The 20,675-nt window shown below is 45.2% G+C and overlaps 1 protein-coding gene across 1 annotated transcript; it reads right to left on the bottom strand.

Moving 5' to 3' along the window:
- Positions 1–1,260: 1,260 nt before the first annotated feature.
- LOC123063253 (uncharacterized) lies at positions 1,261–6,793 on the bottom strand. Its single transcript, XM_044486994.1, has 13 exons — positions 6,449–6,793; positions 5,437–5,620; positions 5,291–5,359; positions 5,081–5,179; positions 4,248–4,327; positions 3,889–4,171; positions 3,370–3,765; positions 2,631–3,292; positions 2,204–2,288; positions 2,071–2,122; positions 1,928–1,977; positions 1,812–1,859; positions 1,261–1,729 (listed from the first exon to the last, which is right to left on the bottom strand). The coding sequence occupies exons 1-13, from the start codon at positions 6,715–6,717 to the stop codon at positions 1,553–1,555; spliced, it is 2,454 nt and encodes an 817-aa protein (XP_044342929.1). The 5' UTR covers positions 6,718–6,793; the 3' UTR covers positions 1,261–1,552.
- Between the last annotated feature and the right edge of the window lie 13,882 nt (positions 6,794–20,675).

Genomic DNA, 20,675 nt, shown 5'->3' with positions numbered 1-20,675 from the left:
ACTTAAGCAATTCCATTCAAGTAAAAAACAAATTATCTCAAAAAAAATTCAAATAAAAATATAGTCATTTTTCCTTGTTTCTTCATTTTTAAGCCCGGAATATTCGTATTCTTGGAGAGAATTTTCGCATAGAGGTCATTCATGAGTTCCTTTCAGGCAGATGATTAGGGTGCCTCCATTCGACACAGTATGGAGGGCCATCAATACGACGTACGACTATCAAGCATGGTCGGAGGAAATTTGGCAGGAGCACATGCATAGCATTAGCATGCACTACATTCGTGAGCTCCTTTCAACTTATTCTTTAATGGCTTAACTCGACACAGTGGCGGAACCATGAATATGCTTGGTTTTTACCGTGCACCGTCCTTTTTTTTAGGATCTACTGTCCTGTTTTTTCGAGAGGAGTTGGAGCTCCGTGGCACAAGAGCAGTTGTGTCTTCTCAAACGGCCCTTTCGTATTTTTGTTCTATCATCATACTGGTATCATGGTAATCTGAACGAGAGCGCTCAATCCCATGCCATGCATGTGAAAAGCATGCATGGGATACTGACATGGTACGTACGGTGCTCGTGTGAAAACATTATATATTTATATGGCATAGTGTCTCATGGTTGGGAAGATAGTCGGCATGCAACTATTGAGAACTTATTCCATGACGTTACGTATTTCTTTCATGAAGCTGTATTGAGGCTTCTGAATGCACAAAAAAAAAAAAACAGGCTGAAAGTTCATCAAGGCCTGACGAGTGCGAGGCAGTGTAAACGTATGGGTCCTTTGTTGGCCAGCGGACTGAAACTTCTTTGCTTCTTAGTACTCCCTCCGTTCTTAAATAAAGTCTTAGTAAAAATTCCACCAGGTGGACAGAGCAAAATGAATAAATCTAAACTTAAAATGCATCTATATACGTCCGTATGTGGTTCACAGTGAAATCTCTGCAAAGACTTATATTTAGGAACGGAGGTAGATGCGGGATTATCGTGAAATATAGTCAAGATAAGGCATTTGGGAGTTGGAACCATCACCCGATTTTACTTGAAAGCAAACGTTCCAGAAACAAGATGCAGAGGAAAATATGGAACTGCAAACAAGATTGCTATTTCTCGACTGTAGTTTTGACCTGCAAGCACCCGTCATCCGATAGCGAATAACCCCTCAAGAAACATTCCTTCTACATGGCATAGCAGTTCATTCGAACCAACCAACAACGTGCCAGCAGCAAGCGTAGCTGCAGGATAAAACTTTTAGAGACCGCACCAGAAAAGGAGGAACTACTTTGAATTACAATTTTTTTGCAGGGAACTACTTTGAATTACATGGCGCAACAGAACTCTTATTACACTGCTTCAAAGGCACAGTGCGTACCCCATTCACAGAATACAAGTCATACAGGAAAAACTACATGCACTTACATTACGGTGACAGTTATACCACCAACCTTGGGGGCATTATTTACGTACTTACTATCGTCTCTCGTATTTTGCATAGATCCACGCTACTATATATAGTACCGTCGTTTTTTTCTCGATGCACGAGGGGGCGGTTTTTGGTTTAGACAAGCTGGACTACTGCGGCGATTCTCAGGGCTCCACCCTGGAGAAGATCAGCAAGTTCATCAAACAGTATGGCCGTGCGCCAACCCCACCCTTTTGGAGCCTTGGGCAGGAGAGTGCCGGCCTGCTTCAGGCTACCGAATATCATCACCTCTCTCTTCGATGGACAGATGAGCTAAGGGCAACAAGACAGATGGCAAATTATACCATATACAGTATCAGTGGAAAATTTGAAGAAACATAACTGAGGTAGATACCTGATACCGAGCAGTAACCTTTTCCCGGGGGTCTATGTACATGTGGGCCTGAGAAAGAAGTACATCAGTGACCTTGTTATCTTGCGATAAATGAATCAACCCATTAAGTTACTGACCTTCCTCAAGGGGTCTAACAATTCAGCTTTGCGTCTGTGGAGAAAAAGCCCTGCATTGTCAATTTGTCAAATGCTAACATGCTTTTCGGCAAACAACAAAGGTGACTGGCAAACATTACAGAATCAGAAACAAAATATGTTACCAAGGGTGCGCCGCCCATGAGGATCCTCATCATTGAATGCCTGGACACTTACCTGCAAACGATCATGTTTAGTACCAAACTTGATTTAGGTTGTCAGAAGCACGGATAGGTAGAAGACCAGAAAGTAATAAACCTTCCATAGCGAGCCAGCGTAAAATACTTCAGCTGAGTGTTTCACTTGACCATCTGCAAGCCTATGCACATCTTCAAATTCAACCCTGTGTTTAGGTAGACTGGTCAGAGCTTAATACAAACATGATATTAGTGTGCACGCCGAGTTCTAAGTTAATGATATCTGTAGGGAATAAAGAAATTGACGTCAGAAGTTTTGAGCATGTCTTGGTTGGCTAGACTAATAAGAAATTAGAAGAAGTTGTTTCTTCCGCCTGCCTTTGGTGAAGGCAATAATATCCAACAGGAACACTCAGATTGCTTGAAACAGATGATTTGGCAATCAAGTAAACATCATACAGAACAAGCCGGGTTATTTTTTTCAGGAACTATGTCCAAAGAGGTGGTGTGTGTTGTAAGAGCAAAGGCAGGATAAATAGGGATCTTACCCAAAGCGGAAAGGGGGGAAATGACTAAGCGGTGTTCTCATGTCCAAGGATATAGCTGTGTTATCTGCACTTTCCCAACTGGACCCAAGTTCGTGCTCTTTTGACTCTTGCATCTGGAGAGAAGAACCACCTGGTGTAGAAACAGTAGCAGCACCAGAATATCTAGTTTGCATGCCTGCCTCAAAAATACTTTCTGCCTGATGATGAGAAGCATTGCTTTCTTGGCTAAGATTGACCAATGCAGTCAGACCATCTCCTGGAATATCTCCATTGTGGTCAACTCTAGGTTCTGATTCATCATTCGCAAATGGTTGCTGACCATTCCTTGAACCAAGCCCATAGGGAACACGAGAGAAGACATAACGCGTAGGAGCCCAAGCAGCGCCAGGCACGTTTGAGTTTCCTCTCCCAATGCCAGCAAGTCCATCAACTGCTCCTCTTACGTTAACACGCACAGGACTAAACATACCATTCCCATCGCCTTGGGCATCTGCAAGGTAGATACTACCTGCAGTTCCTGAAGCACTTGTCCTATCATGCTCCTGCCTGTAGTGGCTGTGTGTACCAACATATGCTTGTTTACAAGCACAAGAATTACTTGTAAGGCAACAGTTTCTGCAAGTATCAGCAACTATTGCTTGCACTCTGTGGCACAGGAGCATCTGCATTAACAAATCAGCAAAGTTTCAGAGATGGTCTTAGAGGGAACACAGCATTTAGAGGAGGGGAATAAACTAACCTGGAGCCAAAGACCATCGTTTACAGCTTTGCAAGGAAATTCAAATTCTTCAAGTTGCTTTCGAACACTTAACAGTGCATCAAATGACATATTGCAATAGAGAAGAGAATCCCTTTCAAATATATTCATGAAAGTATTATATTCATCAGCAGACAAAGAACTTCCCCTGCTGCATCTAACCTGCCGTCGACCAACAACCCTACCACCCCAAAGAGGTGCAGTGGGTCTTCCCCACTCACATGGAACTAATACATTACTTGAAGAAGTTCTTGAGAAGTAATTCTTTGTTTGCTCATTAGAAAGCCACATATTTTCGTTAAATTGATAAGAGGTGCTTTCTGCAGATGGTCCTCCTGTAGAAATATCATTCTCCATCCTCTTGGAAGCTTCAGCATTCTGAATGATCAGAACAAACAGTACAATCTTAGTGCAATTATCATGCTTCTGGTGAAGTGGTTTCTTTAATGAAAGAAGGGGAGTTCATAGCATATTGAAAACAAGCCAACACGATCTTCTTACTTGTGGAATGGAGTGCGGTGTGCTATCCTGCGGAATTACAACATTTGGAACATCAATAATGTTATTGGCAGTTTTACTCGGCATGTTATCATGCAACTTCAACTTCTGCAGTTCAGATTCCATTAGCTGCTTCTCACCAGTTTCATTCATCAGACTCTTTCCCTTTCCCATGGAACAATCAACAGTTGATGAGCTTGCCATATGGTCCAAATTTTCGTTTCCGCTAACTTCTACATCAGAAACAGTGACCTTTGCCAGTAGAGCAAATAATGCTAGTTCAAACCTTCAAGTTGCAAGATGACCAGTTATCATAATTGGGCTTCAAATTCTAATGCCATCAGTAGACAACACATACATACCGTTTCTCCTCATTAGGTACCCACAGTTCGTCAGATGTAAGGAGAGCATGCAAAGTTTGTGAAGAAAGTTTTGGAAGCACCTTTCAGCAAAAACAAACATTGAAAATCAGTTATCAATATTATGGACGAAAAACAGGCATGGAAAATCTAAGCCTAAAAGGAAATGTTGCATGTATTACATATTCAGATTGAAATTCACCCAAGTCCAACCCTATGTGTCATAATTCAGCATTCATGTCGCATTAACATCAAAGTAAAAGCTAAATAAAATCAAATGGTTCAACATTCAAAAGCTTTCTATGCATTTCTAGGACACTAGAGTTACATTTGTACTGCAACCTGTATTCTTTCTTTGGCGAAGGAAAATGGTAATGAAACCATAACAATATAGGGGGTCAGATTGAACATTCACTTCCAAACCAATAAGCTAGACTCAATTTCTATTCACTAGAACAAGTCTTATAGTCTTTACATTAAAAAAATTTAACACCATGAATGCACAAGCAAACATTGCTGAATTTGTAAGCATGGATAATAAGTTCTAAATTGTTAAGTAGCTGAGCTTTATGGAGAATATCTAACACGGATCCAATAACACTAATACCAAAATTAATGTCACAATAAACAACTGCCTCTGTTCAGAAATGCAGGTCAACCTATGGTTCATGCAGTCAACTTTTAATACCTTTGGCAACTAATTTGTGCGAAAATACATAAATTGACTTATATGCAAAAAAACATTGAGTTTGTCTTGGAAAATATTTGATGCTCATAAATTGATAAGTGTGGCTTTTCAACCAGCAAGATCCCCATGAATGCTCCTTGGTCCTTACCTCTCGTAGTTCCAGTGTGGCACTTTGACAAAGATAACCCCAGCAAGCATTTCTGACACGCTCTCCATGACTACCATAGTCTTGGCTTTCCGCAAACAACTAAAAAACATTAAGAGAAAAATAAGGCCATAGATAAAGAAGGGGAAAATAGTATCATTGACAAAGAACGCCATGTATATATATGTCACAAAGATAAGCTGATGTGCTAACCTGATATTGTAAAAAGTTTGATGTCCAAAGCTCAGAAATAATAAAATCTGTACAGATTGTACACAAGCCCTGCAATAGTCCATTTGTAAGTACAAGACAATAGCAAACAGTTGAGGACAATAAGAACTCTCTCAAATATAAGAAACCTGAAGATCCAGAAATGATGCAGCTGCTAGTACACGAAACGCATTGTTATCATTAAGCTTAGGGGGTTGCCCATAAAGATATGCCAAGGCAATGGCAATTGCCTCTGAATCAATATTAGAATCATCTATATGCAAGATCACTGCAGGTGCTCCAGCTTCTCTCCATGGACCATGCAACATATTCCTGGCAGTTTTTTTACACAGAGCCTGCTTATCAGTTTCAGATATTCACACAGTATTAATCTGGACAAAATTGACTGTCAGTCATAAGAAAAGACAATAATCTAACGAAATGAAGAGGTTTAGTTGCATACGAAGGTTCCTTTCTATGTTGAAGGTTTATATAGGAGATAATGCACTGAAAGGTACTTTGTATTGAGGAGTTCTATCAGACTTTGTTGATTACTTCGGCTGGTGCAAAATGCAAGGGACCCGCACATTCCCAGGTTTAAGTTTGATCAACCATTGGAATAATGAAATGTGATGTGACATAGAAGGGATATCACTGGAAAATGCTTTTCATTATGAATCTGAAGTGATGCTTGTGTCACATGACCAACATTTGATTTTATTAGTCTAATCGTTGGTCAAATGTCAACCTTAGGATGTGTGGGTGTCTTAATTTTGCGACAGACCACTAACTACCCATCAGGCTTCCATTTAGCTTTGTGTGTGATAAAGGAGTAGCTTGTTTCATTTGGAACGCAAAGGGGAAATCTAACTTCCTTTTCTGCGGAAAACCAAAAAATTGAACTAACTTCCTGCAATCAGCAACAGAATTGGTCCCTGCACACGCAATTCCGCTCAATTCACTCTATTAAACATTTTCACGCAGGGGTCATAGCACGAGAAATTTCCACTTCAAAGGGAATCGAAACATATGCACCGCGCAGCCCAGTAGAAATGTATTTCTACTCTATGGAACAATCCTAAATACTCAGTCGACACAGCGCAAACTCCCACGGGAACTGGCCCCGGGGTCCCCGCATCCGCATTCGAGAAGGAGGCTGACCTGAAGTAGGTGCTGCGGGAGATGATGAGGCGGTGGAGGCGGTAGGTGTCGCCCATGGCCTCGACGACGACGTCGGAGAAGGCGCCGGAGCCGAATCCCTCGGCCTGCACGTGGTCGCAGAGCGCCGCGAGGTTGCAGTCCACGGGGCGGAGCTCCGCCGCCGCGACCGCCAGCTCGTACGGCCGCGGCGCCCCCGCCGGCGCGGCCAGGGGCGCCGCCCCCTCCGCCGGCACGGGCGGCAGCGGGTGCGGCTGCTGCGCCGCCGCCATGGGGGCGAGGGGCTAGGGTTTTAGTTGGGGGCGTGTCGGTGCGATGGGGATGCGGGCGGGTAATGGGTTGGGGTGGGGGAGAGAGAGACACGGGGTCGATCGGGAGGAGGAAGAAAGCGTGCTCGGGGGGCTCCTAGTAACTGCCTTTTCCCCTTTTTTGACGCTACAGTTACTACCGTCGAAGTGTCGATGTAGATTTTGTGTTTTCATTTCGAGTTTGCTATTCTTGTCGTGAAAAAATATTTTTTAAACACAGTACAGACGCATACGTTCACATATAATAGAGACACACAAATATACACTCTTTTCTATGAAGGTTTATGACTTGAATCATGTTGGGTTGATTCCAACGCAAGAAACTAACCACGCCCGATTCGCAGTGGCAAAAATTGGTGATGCAATATATTTGAGTTGATCCAACACGATGGATCTTTCTCTCTATTTTTGTGAATGTCAGCATCATGAATCTTTGCTTTATGGACGAAAACACTATTGTTTTTCAACGAGCATTGACATAGGCAAGTTTATTTAAATAAGAGCATCTACAGTTGGGCACCTCAAACCTGTCTCAAACGTTTGGACAAACGACCCGGTCAGTGACCTGTAAAAAAATCGACCTAAACGGGCACCTCAAACGGGTTCAAACGTCTGTACTGACTGTCGCCCCTTATAGCCAGCCCAAATACGGAACGGATATTGGGAGGGTCGGGCGTGTCCGCTGTTGGAAATATGCCCTAGAGGCAATAATAAAAGCATTATTATTATATTTCCTTGTTCATGATAATTGTCTTTATTCATGCTATAATTGTGTTATCCGGAAATCGTAATACATGTGTGAATAACAGACACCGACATGTCCCTAGTGAGCCTCTAGTTGACTAGCTCGTTGATCAACAGATAGTCATGGTTTCCTGACTATGGACACTGGATGTCATTGATAACGAGATCACATCATTAGGAGAATGATGTGATGGACAAGACCCAATCCTAAACATAGCACAAGATCGTATAGTTCGTTTGCTAGAGTTTTCCAATGTCAAGTATCTTTTCCTTAGACCATGAGATCGTGTAACTCCCGGATACCGTAGGAGTGCTTTGGGTATGCCAAACGTCACAACGTAACTGGATGACTATAAAGGTAGACTACGGGTATCTCCGAAAGTGTCTGTTGGGTGACATGGATCAAGACTGGGATTTGTCACTCCGTATGACGGAGAGGTATCACTGGGCCCACTCGGTAATGCATCATCATAATGAGCTCAGAGTGACCAAGTGTCTGGTCACGGGATCATGCATTACAGTACGAGTAAAGTGACTTGCCGGTAACGAGGTTGAACGAGGTATTGGGATACCGATGATCGAATCTCGGGCAAGTAACATATCGATGGACAAAGGGAATAGCGTACGGGGATGATAGAATCCTCGACATCGTGGTTCATCCGATGAGATCATCGTGGAGCATGTGGGAGCCAACATGGGTATCAAGATCCCGCTGTTGGTTATTGACCGGAGAGTCGTCTCGGTCATGTCTGCTTGTCTCCCGAACCCGTAGGGTCTACACACTTAAGGTTCAGTTACGCTAGGGTTGTAGGGATATGTATATGTAGTAACCCGAATATTGTTCGGAGTCCCGGATGAGATCCCGGACGTCACGAGGAGTTCCGAAATGGTCCGGAGGTAAAGATTTATATATGGGAAGTTATGTTTCGGGCATCGGGACAAGTTTCGGGTTATCGGTATTGTACCGGGACCACCGGAAGGGTCCCGGGGGTCCACCGGGTGGGTCCACCTGTCCCGGGGGGCCACATGGGCTGTAGGGGGTGCGCCTTGGCCTAATGGGCCAAGGGCACCAGCCCCACATAGGCCCATGCGCCTAGGGTTTGAAGGGGGAAGAGTCCTAGGAGGGGAAGGCACCTCCTAGGTGCCTTGGGGGGGAGGGAAACCTCCCCTTGGCCGCCGGCCATAGGAGATTGGATCTCCTAGGCTGCGCACCACCCCCCCTTGGCCCTCCTATATATAGTGGGGGAGAGGAGGGACTTCATACCTGAACGCCTTGGCCTTTGGTTGCCTCCTTCTCCCTCCCCAACACCTCCTCCACCTCCATAGTGCTTAGCGAAGCTCTGCCGGAGTACTGCAGCTCCATCAACACCACGCCGTCGTGCTGCTGCTGGTGCCATCTCCCTCAACCTATCCTCCCTCCCTTGCTGGATCAAGAAGGAGGAGACGTGGCTGTTCCGTACGTGTGTTGAACGCGGAGGTGCCGTCCGTTCGGCGCTGGTCATCGGTGATTTGGATCACGTCGAGTACGACTACATCATCACCGTTCTTTTGAACGCTTCCGCTCGCGATCTACAAAGGTATGTAGATGCATCTAATCACTCGTTGCTAGATGAACTCCTAGATGATCTTGGTGAAACGAGTAGGAAATTTTTTGTTTTCTGCAACGTTCCCCAACAGTGGTATCAGAGCCAGGTTTATGCGTAGTTCTTCTTGCGCGAGTAGAACACAATTTGTTGCGGGCGTAGATTTGTCACCTTTCTTGCCGTTACTAGTCCTTTCTTGCTTCAGCGGTATTGTGGGATGAAGCGGCCCGGACCAACCTTACACGTACGCTTACGTGAGACCGGTTCCACCGACTAACATGCACTAGTTGCATAAGGTGGCTGGCGGGTGTCTGTCTCTCCTACTTTAGTTGGAGCGGAATCGATGAACAGGGTCCTTATGAAGGGTAAATAGAAGTTGACAAATCACGTTGTGGCTTTAACGTAGGTAAGAAAACGTTCTTGCTAGAACCCTAATTCAGCCACGTAAAACTTGCAACAACAATTAGAGGACGTCTAACTTGTTTTTGCAGCAAGTGGTTTGTGATATGATATGGCCAAAGTTGTGATGAATGACGAATGATCTATATGTGATGTATGAGATGTTCATGCTATTGTAATAGGAATCACGACTTGCATGTCGATGAGTATGACAACCGGCAGGAGCCATAGGAGTTGTCTTTATTCTTTTATATGACCTGCGTGTCATCAAGAAACGCCATGTAAATTACTTTACTTTATTGCTAAACGCGTTAGCCATAGTAGTAGAAGTAATAGTTGGCGAGCAACTTCATGGAGACACGATGATGGAGATCATGATGATGGAGATCATGGTGTCAAGCCGGTGACAAGAGGAACAATGGAGCCCCAAGATGGAGATCAAAGGAGCTATGTGATATTGGCCATATCATGTCACGTTTATTATTTGATTGCATGTGATGTTTATCATGTTTTGCATCTTGTTTACTTAGAACGACGGTAGTAAATAAGATGATCCCTCACAATAAATTCAAGAAGTGTTCCCCCTAACTGTGCACCGTTGCGACAGTTCGCTGTTTCAAAACACCACGTGATGATCGGGTGTTTTATTCAGACGTTCACATACAACGGGTGTAAGACAGATTTACACATGCAAACACTTAGGTTGACTTGACGAGCCTAGCATGTACAGACATGGCCTCGGAACACAGAAGACCGAAAGGTCGAGCATGAGTCGTATAGAAGATACGATCAACATGAAGATGTTCACCGATGTTGACTAGTCCGTCTCACGTGATGATCGGACACGGTCTAGTTTAACTCGGATCATGTAAAACTTAGATGACTAGAGGGATGTCTAATCTAAGTAGGAGTTCATTAATAATTTGATTAGTTGAACTTAATTATCATGAACTTAGTCTAAATATTTTACAATATGTCTTGTAGATTAAATGGCCAACGTAGTCCTCAACTTCAACGCGTTCCTAGAGAAAACCAAGCTGAAAGACGATGGCAGCAACTATACGGACTGGGTCCGGAACCTGAGGATCATCCTCATAGCTGCCAAGAAAGATTATGTCCTACAAGCACCGCTTGGTGACGCACCCGTTCTCCCTGCAGAACAAGATGTTATGAACGCTTGGCAGGCACGTTTTGATGACTACTCCCTCGTTCAGTGCGGCATGCTTTACAGCCTAGAGCCGGGGCTCCAAAAGCGTTTTGAGAGACATGGAGCATATGAGATGTTCGAAGAGCTGAAAATGATTTTCCAAGCTCATGCCCGGGTCGAGAGATATGAAGTCTCCGACAAATTCTTCAGCTGTAAGATGGAGGAAAACAGTTCTGTCAGTGAGCACATACTCACTATGTCTGGGTTGCATAACCGCTTGACTCAGCTGGGAGTTAATCTCCCGGATGATGCGGTCATTGACAGAATCCTCCAGTCGCTTCCACCAAGCTACAAGAGCTTTGTGATGAACTTCAATATGCAGGGGATGGAAAAGACCATTCCTGAAGTATTTGCTATGCTGAAATCAGCAGAGGTAGAAGTCAGGAAGGAACATCAAGTGTTGATGGTCAATAAAACCACTAAGTTCAAGAAAGGCAAGGGTAAAAAGAACTTCAAGAAGGACAGCAAGGAGGTTGCCGCGCCCGGCAAGCAAGCTGCCGGGAAGAAGCCAAAGAATGGACCCAAGCCCGAGACTGAGTGCTTTTATTGCAAGGGAAGCGGTCACTGGAAGCGGAACTGCCCTAAGTACTTAGCGGATAAGAAGGCCGGCAAAACAAAAGGTATATGCGATATACATGTAATTGATGTGTACCTTACTAGTGCCCGTAGTGGCTCCTGGGTATTTGATACCGGTGCAGTTGCTCACATTTGTAACTCAAAGCAGGGGCTGCGGAATAAGCGGAAACTGGCAAAGGACGAGGTGACGATGCGCGTCGGGAATGGTTCCAAGGTCAATGTGATCGCCGTCGGCACGCTACCTCTGCATCTCCCTTCGGGATTAGTTTTAAACCTTAATAATTGTTATTTAGTGCCAGCTTTGAGCATGAACATTGTATCGGGATCTCGTTTAATTCGAGATGGCTACTCTTTTAAATCTGAGAATAATGGTTGTTCCATTTTTATGAGAGATATGTTTTATGGTCATGCTCCTATGGTGAATGGTTTATTCTTTATGAATCTCGAACGTGATGCTACACATATTCATAATGTGAGTACCAAAAGAAGTAAGGTTAATAATGATAGTCCCACATACTTGTGGCACTGCCGCCTTGGTCACATAGGTGTCAAACGCATGAAGAAGCTCCATGCTGATGGACTTTTAGAGTCTCTTGATTATGAATCATTTGACACGTGCGAACCATGCCTTATGGGTAAAATGACCAAGACTCCGTTCTCAGGAACAATGGAGCGAGCAACCGACTTATTGGAAATCATACATACCGATGTGTGCGGTCCGATGAGTGTTGAGGCTCGCGATGGCTATCGTTATGTTCTCACTCTCACTGATGATTTAAGTAGGTATGGGTATATCTACTTAATGAAACACAAGTCTGAAACCTTTGAAAAGTTCAAGGAATTTCAGAGTGAGGTTGAAAATCAACGTGACAGGAAAATCAAGTTTCTACGATCAGATCGTGGAGGAGAATACTTGAGTCACGAATTTGGCACACACTTAAGAAAATGTGGAATAGTTTCACAACTCACGCCGCCTGGAACACCTCAGCGTAATGGTGTGTCCGAACATCGTAATCGCACTCTGTTAGATATGGTGCGATCTATGATGTCTCTTGCCGATTTACCGCTTTCTTTTTGGGGCCATGCTTTAGAGACTGCCGCATTCACTTTAAATAGGGCTCCGTCGAAATCCGTTGAGACGACACCGTATGAATTATGGTTTGGGAAGAAACCTAAGCTGTCGTTTCTAAAAGTTTGGGGATGCGATGCTTATGTCAAGAAACTTCAACCTGAAAAGCTCGAACCCAAGTCGGAAAAATGCGTCTTCATAGGATACCCAAAAGAAACTATTGGGTACACCTTCTACCTCAGATCCGAAGGCAAGATCTTTGTTGCCAAGAATGGGTCCTTTCTGGAGAAAAAGTTTCTCTCGAAAGAAGTAAGTGGGAGGAAAGTAGAGCTTGATGAAGTATCACCTCTTGAACCGGAAAAAGGCGCAACTCAAGAAAATGTTCCTGAGGTGCCTGCACCGACTAGAGAGGAAGTTAATGAAAATGATCAAGATACTTCTGATCAAGCCCCTACTGAAATTTGAAGGTCCACAAGGACACGTTCCGCACCAGAGTGGTACGGCAACCCTGTCTTGGAAATCATGTTGTTAGACAACGGTGAACCTTCGAACTATGAAGAAGCGATGGCGGGACCAGATTCCGACAAATGGCTAGAAGCCATGAAATCCGAGATAGGATCCATGAATGAAAACGAAGTATGGACTTTGACTGACTTGCCCGTTGAACGGCGAGCCATAGAAAATAAATGGATCTTTAAGAAGAAGACATACGTGGATGGTAATGTGACCATCTATAAAGCTCGGCTTGTCGCTAAGGGTTATCGACAAGTTCAAGGGGTTGACTACGATGAGACTTTCTCACCGGTAGCGAAGCTGAAGTCCGTCCGAATCATGTTAGCAATTGCCGCATTCTATGATTACGAAATATGGCAAATGGACGTCAAAACGGCATTCCTTAATGGTTTTCTTAAGGAAGAATTGTATATGATACAACCGGAAGGTTTTGTCGATCCTAAGAATGCTGACAAAGTGTGCAAGCTCCAACGCTCGATTTATGGGCTGGTGCAAGCATCTCGGAGTTGGAACATTCGCTTTGATGAGATGATCAAAGCGTTTGGGTTTACACAGACTTATGGAGAAGCCTGCGTTTACAAGAAAGTGAGTGGAAGCTCTGTAGCATTTCTCATATTATATGTAGATGACATACTTTTGATGGGAAATGATATAGAACTCTTGGACAGCATCAAGGCCTACTTGAATAAAAGTTTTTCAATGAAGGACCTTGGAGAAGCTGCTTATATATTAGGCATCAAAATCTATAGAGATAGATCGAGACGCCTCATAGGTCTTTCACAAAGCACATACCTTGATAAGATATTGAAGAAGTTCAATATGGATCAATCCAAGAAGGGGTTCTTGCCTGTGTTGCAAGGTATGAAATTGAGCTCAGCTCAATGTCCGACCACGGCAGAAGATATAGAAGAGATGAGCGTCATCCCCTATGCCTCAGCCATAGGTTCTATTATGTATGCCATGCTATGTACCAGACCTGATGTAAACCTTGCCGTAAGTTTGGTAGGAAGGTACCAAAGTAATCCCGGCAAGGAACACTGGACAGCGGTCAAGAATATCCTGAAGTACCTGAAAAGGACTAAGGAAATGTTTCTCGTTTATGGAGGTGACGAAGAGCTCGTCGTAAAGGGTTACGTCGACGCTAGCTTCGACACAGATCTGGATGACTCTAAGTCACAAACCGGATACGTGTATATTTTGAATGGTGGGGCAGTGAGCTGGTGCAGTTGCAAGCAAAGCGTCGTGGCGGGATCTACATGTGAAGCGGAGTACATGGCAGCCTCAGAGGCAGCACATGAAGCAATATGGGTGAAGGAGTTCATCACCGACCTAGGAGTCATACCCAATGCGTCGGGGCCGATCAAGCTCTTCTGTGACAACACTGGAGCTATTGCACTTGCCAAGGAGCCCAGGTTTCACAAGAAGACAAGGCACATCAAGCGTCGCTTCAACTCCATTCGTGAAAATGTTCAAGATGGAGACATAGAGATTTGTAAAGTACATACGGACCTGAATGTAGCAGATCCGTTGACTAAACCTCTCCCTAGAGCAAAACATGATCAACACCAGAATTCCATGGGTGTTCGATTCATCACAATGTAACTAGATTATTGACTCTAGTGCAAGTGGGAGACTGTTGGAAATATGCCCTAGAGGCAATAATAAAAGCATTATTATTATATTTCCTTGTTCATGATAATTGTCTTTATTCATGCTATAATTGTGTTATCCGCAAAACGTAATACATGTGTGAATAACAGACATCAACATGTCCCTAGTGAGCCTCTAGTTGACTAGCTCGTTGATCAACAGATAGTCATGGTTTCCTGACTATGGACACTGGATGTCATTGATAACGAGATCACATCATTAGGAGAATGATGTGATGGACAAGACCCAATCCTAAACATAGCACAAGATCGTATAGTTCGTTTGCTAGAGTTTTCCAATGTCAAGTATCTTTTCCTTAGACCATGAGATCGTGTAACTCCCGGATACCGTAGGAGTGCTTTGGGTATGCCAAACGTCACAACGTAACTGGGTGACTATAAAGGTAGACTACGGGTATCTCCGAAAGTGTCTGTTGGGTGACATGGATCAAGACTGGGATTTGTCACTCCGTATGACGGAGAGGTATCACTGGGCCCACTCGGTAATGCATCATCATAATGAGCTCAGAGTGACCAAGTGTCTGGTCACGGGATCATGCATTACGGTACGAGTAAAGTGACTTGCCGGTAACGAGGTTGAACGAGGTATTGGGATACCGACGATCGAATCTCGGGCAAGTAACATATCGATGGACAAAGGGAATAGCGTACGGGGATGATAGAATCCTCGACATCGTGGTTCATCCGATGAGATCATCGTGGAGCATGTGGGAGCCAACATGGGTATCAAGATCCCGCTGTTGGTTATTGACCGGAGAGTCGTCTCGGTCATGTCTGCTTGTCTCCCGAACCCGTAGGGTCTACACACTTAAGGTTCAGTTACGCTAGGGTTGTAGGGATATGTATATGCAGTAACCCGAATATTGTTCGGAGTCCCGGATGAGATCCCGGACGTCACGAGGAGTTCCGGAATGGTCCGGAGGTAAAGATTTATATATGGGAAGTCCTGTTTCGGGCATCGGGACAAGTTTCGGGGTTATCGGTATTGTACCGGGACCACCGGAAGGGTCCCGGGGGTCCACCGGGTGGGTCCACCTGTCCCGGGGGGCCACATGGGCTGTAGGGGCTGCGCCTTGGCCTAATGGGCCAAGGGCACCAGCCCCACATAGGCCCATGCGCCTAGGGTTTGAAGGGGGAAGAGTCCTAGGAGGGGAAGGCACCTCCTAGGTGCCTTGGGGGGGAGGGAAACCTCCCCTTGGCCGCCGGCCATAGGAGATTGGATCTCCTAGGCTGCGCACCACCCCCCCTTGGCCCTCCTATATATAGTGGGGGAGAGGAGGGACTTCATACCTGAACGCCTTGGCCTTTGGTTGCCTCCTTCTCCCTCCCCAACACCTCCTCCACCTCCATAGTGCTTAGCGAAGCTCTGCCGGAGTACTGCAGCTCCATCAACACCACGCCGTCGTGCTGCTGCTGGTGCCATCTCCCTCAACCTCTCCTCCCTCCCTTGCTGGATCAAGAAGGAGGAGACGTGGCTGTTCCGTACGTGTGTTGAACGCGGAGGTGCCGTCCGTTCGGCGCTGGTCATCGGTGATTTGGATCACGTCGAGTACGACTACATCATCACCGTTCTTTTGAACGCTTCCGCTCGCGATCTACAAAGGTATGTAGATGCATCTAATCACTCGTTGCTAGATGAACTCCTAGATGATCTTGGTGAAACGAGTAGGAAAATTTTTGTTTTCTGCAACGTTCCCCAACATCCGCCACGTCGGACCCGACATGCCTACCCCATCATAAATTGATCAAATCCACCAAACCCTTCTCACTCCTCTCACCTTCCTCCAACCTTTCCCGCATCCGAGCCCTCGTCGTCTGCCACCTTTGCTCCCCATCCTCGTCGTCGGGCCCGATCCGCTGCCCTAGATGTTGTCCAGCCCGTCCCCGGTCGCCGCGATAGAGATTGCATCCACCTCGTCCATCGGTGTCCCGTCCTCGACTTTGTTGTGCAAGCCGGAGAACATCACTCGGAGGGACCGACAACGGAGGCGGCCAAAAGAGGGAAGCGACAACATCGCAGGGACCAGATGCGAACATGAACAAGCGGCTGTCCTCCCCGCCACGCCCCGGGACCGGATTGGGGTCAGGAGAGGATGGAGAAGAAGCTAGAAATTGAGAGGGGGGAATCGAGTTGAAGAAGAAAGAGGCGGCGATCAAATGGGAGCTCGAGAAGGCACACATCTGGAGAGATTGAGCTTGAGAAGTGATGAGTGCTATTTTTACACTCATTTATTCTTTGTTTAAACTGAGATATTTCATTAAAACTGAGATATTCGCTTTGATATTGCTAATAATGATTAATGGATGCAAATGATTCCACAAATCCTCTCTTGATGTGTTTCCATGGGAAATGGGACAAAAATGGAAGAAATCATTTGTAGACATGGAAAGAAGTGAAGGAGGAGATAGAAGAAATCAGGAGGACGTGCACAAGAAGAAACAACACAAAAGACGGGGTTCCATGTGACAACGACCGCTCGCATGAGCGCTCGTATAGTGTGAAAACCGAGGCATCTCGTCCACCTGAACAAGATTTATAAAGGGGGGACAGGTCGAAATGTGAATAGAATGTCCGCGAGCGAAGCTAGAACAGAGTCATCTTCATCTCTCTCCATCAACCCTAGCCGCCGCCATTTTCATCTTCATAGCCATCACCACCACCACAGTTCATCTTCCTTTATATCATACTTGTAATCGTGCATCGCGCACATCATCCATTGTAAGTTGTATTATCAATCAATCAATTTTCATGATGTGTTATTCAATGTGTTCTTCGTGTGATATGATCTTCATGTGTGAGTAGTTCGGTAAGGTATGGGTTGAGGAAAAAACCTTGCAATCCCATTATTAGGAAAAGGCCTATTAGTGGCGCACCTGTTTTGGCTACTAATGACGCACTACAGGTGCGCCACTAGTATCACGCCATTAATAATTAATACTAATGGCACACCCCTGGTGCGCCATTAGTATACCAGATACTAATGGCGCACCACGGAGTGCGCCATTACTAACCCTTAGGTGCGCCACTAATAGCCTTATAAGTGCGCCACTAGTAATAAAGGAAGGTGCGCCACTAATAAGGGCTGAAATACGCCACTAGTAATGTATTTGGAAAACAAAAAAAAATCCAAATTTACAGAAAACAACCTATAAGAAAAAATAATTTAAAAACAAAAAATGAAATAGAATCATAATTTTTATTATAGTAAGAATATTACAATGTCTTTACAAGTATCAAATAAAATAAAAATTACAAAGAAATAAAAGGAAATTCTAAAACTAATCTTCGAGTAATATTTTCTTTTTTTCTTTACTTTATCCCCGCAAAGAATGACAGAAATATGTGAGAATGAACATTGCAGAGAAGTGAAATTGAGCAATTATTTGCATCCGACATCGAATATCTAAGATACATTGAATCATAGACATAGGTCATTTCATGAAGCCAAGAGTCTATGCCATTCAGGATGCACAGTTCCCTGTTAGAAGAACTTAATTATTCAGTAAACACAGTCCTAAGCTTTTTACACGAGACAAAACATAAGGTACATGCTTGACCTAAGCTATGGCCATGCTAATCCTGCTAACAATACACATGCAACTAGCTAATCAATATTACTACTAACATAATTCACCGAAAAGAGTAACAGGTGATGCATCAAAAGGAATCTGGCCAGATCCGAGCACATTAGATGAGCCTAGGTGTGTGGATCCAAAACAAAGTGTGCCGATCTTTGATAAATGAAAGTTAAGGTTAATAATCTAAACTTCAATATTCTGAACTTTGTTACAGTTTAGCCCAAGGAGAGATGCTCTATTCCTAAGAAATTAACTATTTAGTGACATTAACGTTGTGATTGATGTGACGACGAAGGAGTTTAAGTTCTGTACCTCATGCATTGTGCCACCGTCCAGAGCGGCTCGTTGTGCCGTAGGGTCCTCATCTCGACAGTGTGTGCGTTTTGAAATGAGAATGTGTTCTATTCTAGAACCATAACTAAATTCTTTAGCTCCAACGGTTTGATTAAAGCAAGTATAAGCTCCCTCCCTGCACAAAACAAATGAAGGAAGCATATGGTACATCGTTAGCATGTGATTATCATGAAGTACACTATAGTTGTAATAATCCTATATAATTATAAAGTCAATCCCCACTGAACATTTTTCCTTCCCTCACAGCCTACCACATCAGCAAATTACTAACTTTTTTTAGTTGTTCAAAGATGGAAACCAACACTGATATACGTGCAAAGTTCTAAGGACATTGTTTAACCAATAGTATCATGCGGCATATTCTTCATGATCAATACGAATTCTTATAACTAACCAATACCGCTGTTGCCAAATGGCTAAGTCTACTGCCTACTGCCAATGCACATCTGAATCAATTGAGACGGTCAGATCAAAGATTAATTATGATTGTGAAATTCCAAACAATATTCAGTCAATCACGGGCATCATTTAGCAAACAACTACGTAATGAAGCTTAGCAGAAAATAAGAAATGGGAAGCAATTATTATGCTCCCTTGAGGCAGTCGATATACAATATATCAGTAGAAGTGTAGAACTACAAGCTTCAGGTTCAATATTATGCAAGGAAGTGCTTTAAAGTGTTACAGAAGAAAAATAATTTCTTAGCATTAGCTTTATGGAAGCAAACAAATATCATCTCAGCACGGACGCCTCCACCAACACTATAGTTGTGCAGCAACTAGTTCCACAAACTTTGCCTCCCAACTCCTAAGATATAACTATTTACTGTTTAAATGGAGCAGTAGTGTGCCTCTCTTCTGATGGATGAAGCTGGTATCTCACGAGCCTGTACATCGTGAGTAATAAGTACTACACACATTGTGAGCTGGGTTTCTCAGTATCTCAGTTTCCTTCCGACGAGTACAAACTAGTAATGGGATGTACTACGTACCAACTAGAACCACTGGTCATCAGGGGAACACGAGGCGCCTATCTGCTTCGAGAACTAATTATCAACAAAGGTTTCAGACGTTAAGCCCGTCATCTCCTAGTAGGCAAATTAATTAATTCACTAGCAGTTTTTGAGCATGGTCCTATGATCCTCGTGATGAAAGATAGATTGATACACTAATGAGCAAATCAAATTTGGGAGGGAGAGGAAGAAAACTCACAGCCAGGTAGATTCCTCACCGCCCACCTCACAGTCACACCTCGCCACCGGGCAGATTCCCCATGGTCGCCACGCCCACCCTCTCAACCTTCCCCTCCACCTCCCTGCGCGCAACCGCACTGATGCGTCGTCGCCCAAGCAGAACAACCATGCAGAGGAAGCCACCCCCTCCTCTCCTGGCGGGGTGCAGCGATGCAGCCGTCGATCTGGGAGCCGCCTGGCCGTGACCGCGGGGATCCCTGCCCGATGGAGGATGGGGACAAGAGCTGGAGATGGGGGAGAAGGAGATGTGGAGAGGGAAGGGGAGGGCCGACTGGCCACTGGGTGGGCGGAGAACGGCGGCGGAGGAGGACGAAGACGGCCGCTAGGTGGGCGGAGAAAGACGGCGTCGGCAGAAGAAGAGAACAGACACGGACGCCTCCACCAGCACGGACACGTCATCCAGATGCGAGGTCCCGACTGGCCTACGGTTTTCGTGGTGGCGCGCTTGAGGATCGATTAGAGGCGTGTCCGCGAGGGAATCTGTAGGGGGGCGGCGTCGTAGCTTCCTCGGACGGTGGCGAGGTTCGAGAGGGCTGGTAGGCGGCGGGGCAAAGGTGGGGCGAGGCTGGGTCTCGCGTGAGCTCAGGGACAAAGGGGGATTCGGGAGAGGACTGGGAGGCGGATGAGGTAGGAGAGGTCTAGGGGCGGTAGCGGAAGGAGGGTTGCGGTGGCCGGCCGGCGGCGTGGGTGAGGGGACGTGGTGGCCGGCGGCTGTTGGTGGAGGTGAGGAATCGTGAGAGGGAGCTCGAGCTAGGCGGTGGATAGATGACAGGGGAAAAGGAAAGAAAAAGGCGGGCCGGTCGGTGCACCACATAGCAATGGCGCATCAGGGGGTGGTGCGCCATTGCTAGCCAAAAATGCGCACCTCCCCTGGCTTACCAATGGCGCACCTGGCAAAGGTGCGCCATTGCTACCTAAAATAGCAATGGCGCACCTGGCAAAGATGCGCCATTGGTAAGCCTGTGGAAGGGGGTG

Source organism: Triticum aestivum, chromosome 3A (genome assembly GCF_018294505.1).
Source record: "Triticum aestivum cultivar Chinese Spring chromosome 3A, IWGSC CS RefSeq v2.1, whole genome shotgun sequence".
Taxonomy (NCBI): Eukaryota; Viridiplantae; Streptophyta; class Magnoliopsida; order Poales; family Poaceae; genus Triticum; species Triticum aestivum.
The sequence above is the reverse complement of the archived record's forward strand: the minus strand, read 5'-3'. Positions and strand labels throughout refer to the sequence as shown.

Coding starts and splice junctions, on each gene's coding strand:
- LOC123063253 (XM_044486994.1), bottom strand. CDS start 6,717: ATGGCGGCGGCGCAGCAGCCGCACCCGCTGCCGCCCGTGCCGGCGGAG. Junction 4,328..5,080: donor CCACACTGGAACTACGAGAG/GTAAGGACCAAG, acceptor TTTTGCTGAAAG/GTGCTTCCAAAACTTTCTTC. Junction 2,289..2,630: donor TTCCCCCCTTTCCGCTTTGG/GTAAGATCCCTA, acceptor ACCTAAACACAG/GGTTGAATTTGAAGATGTGC.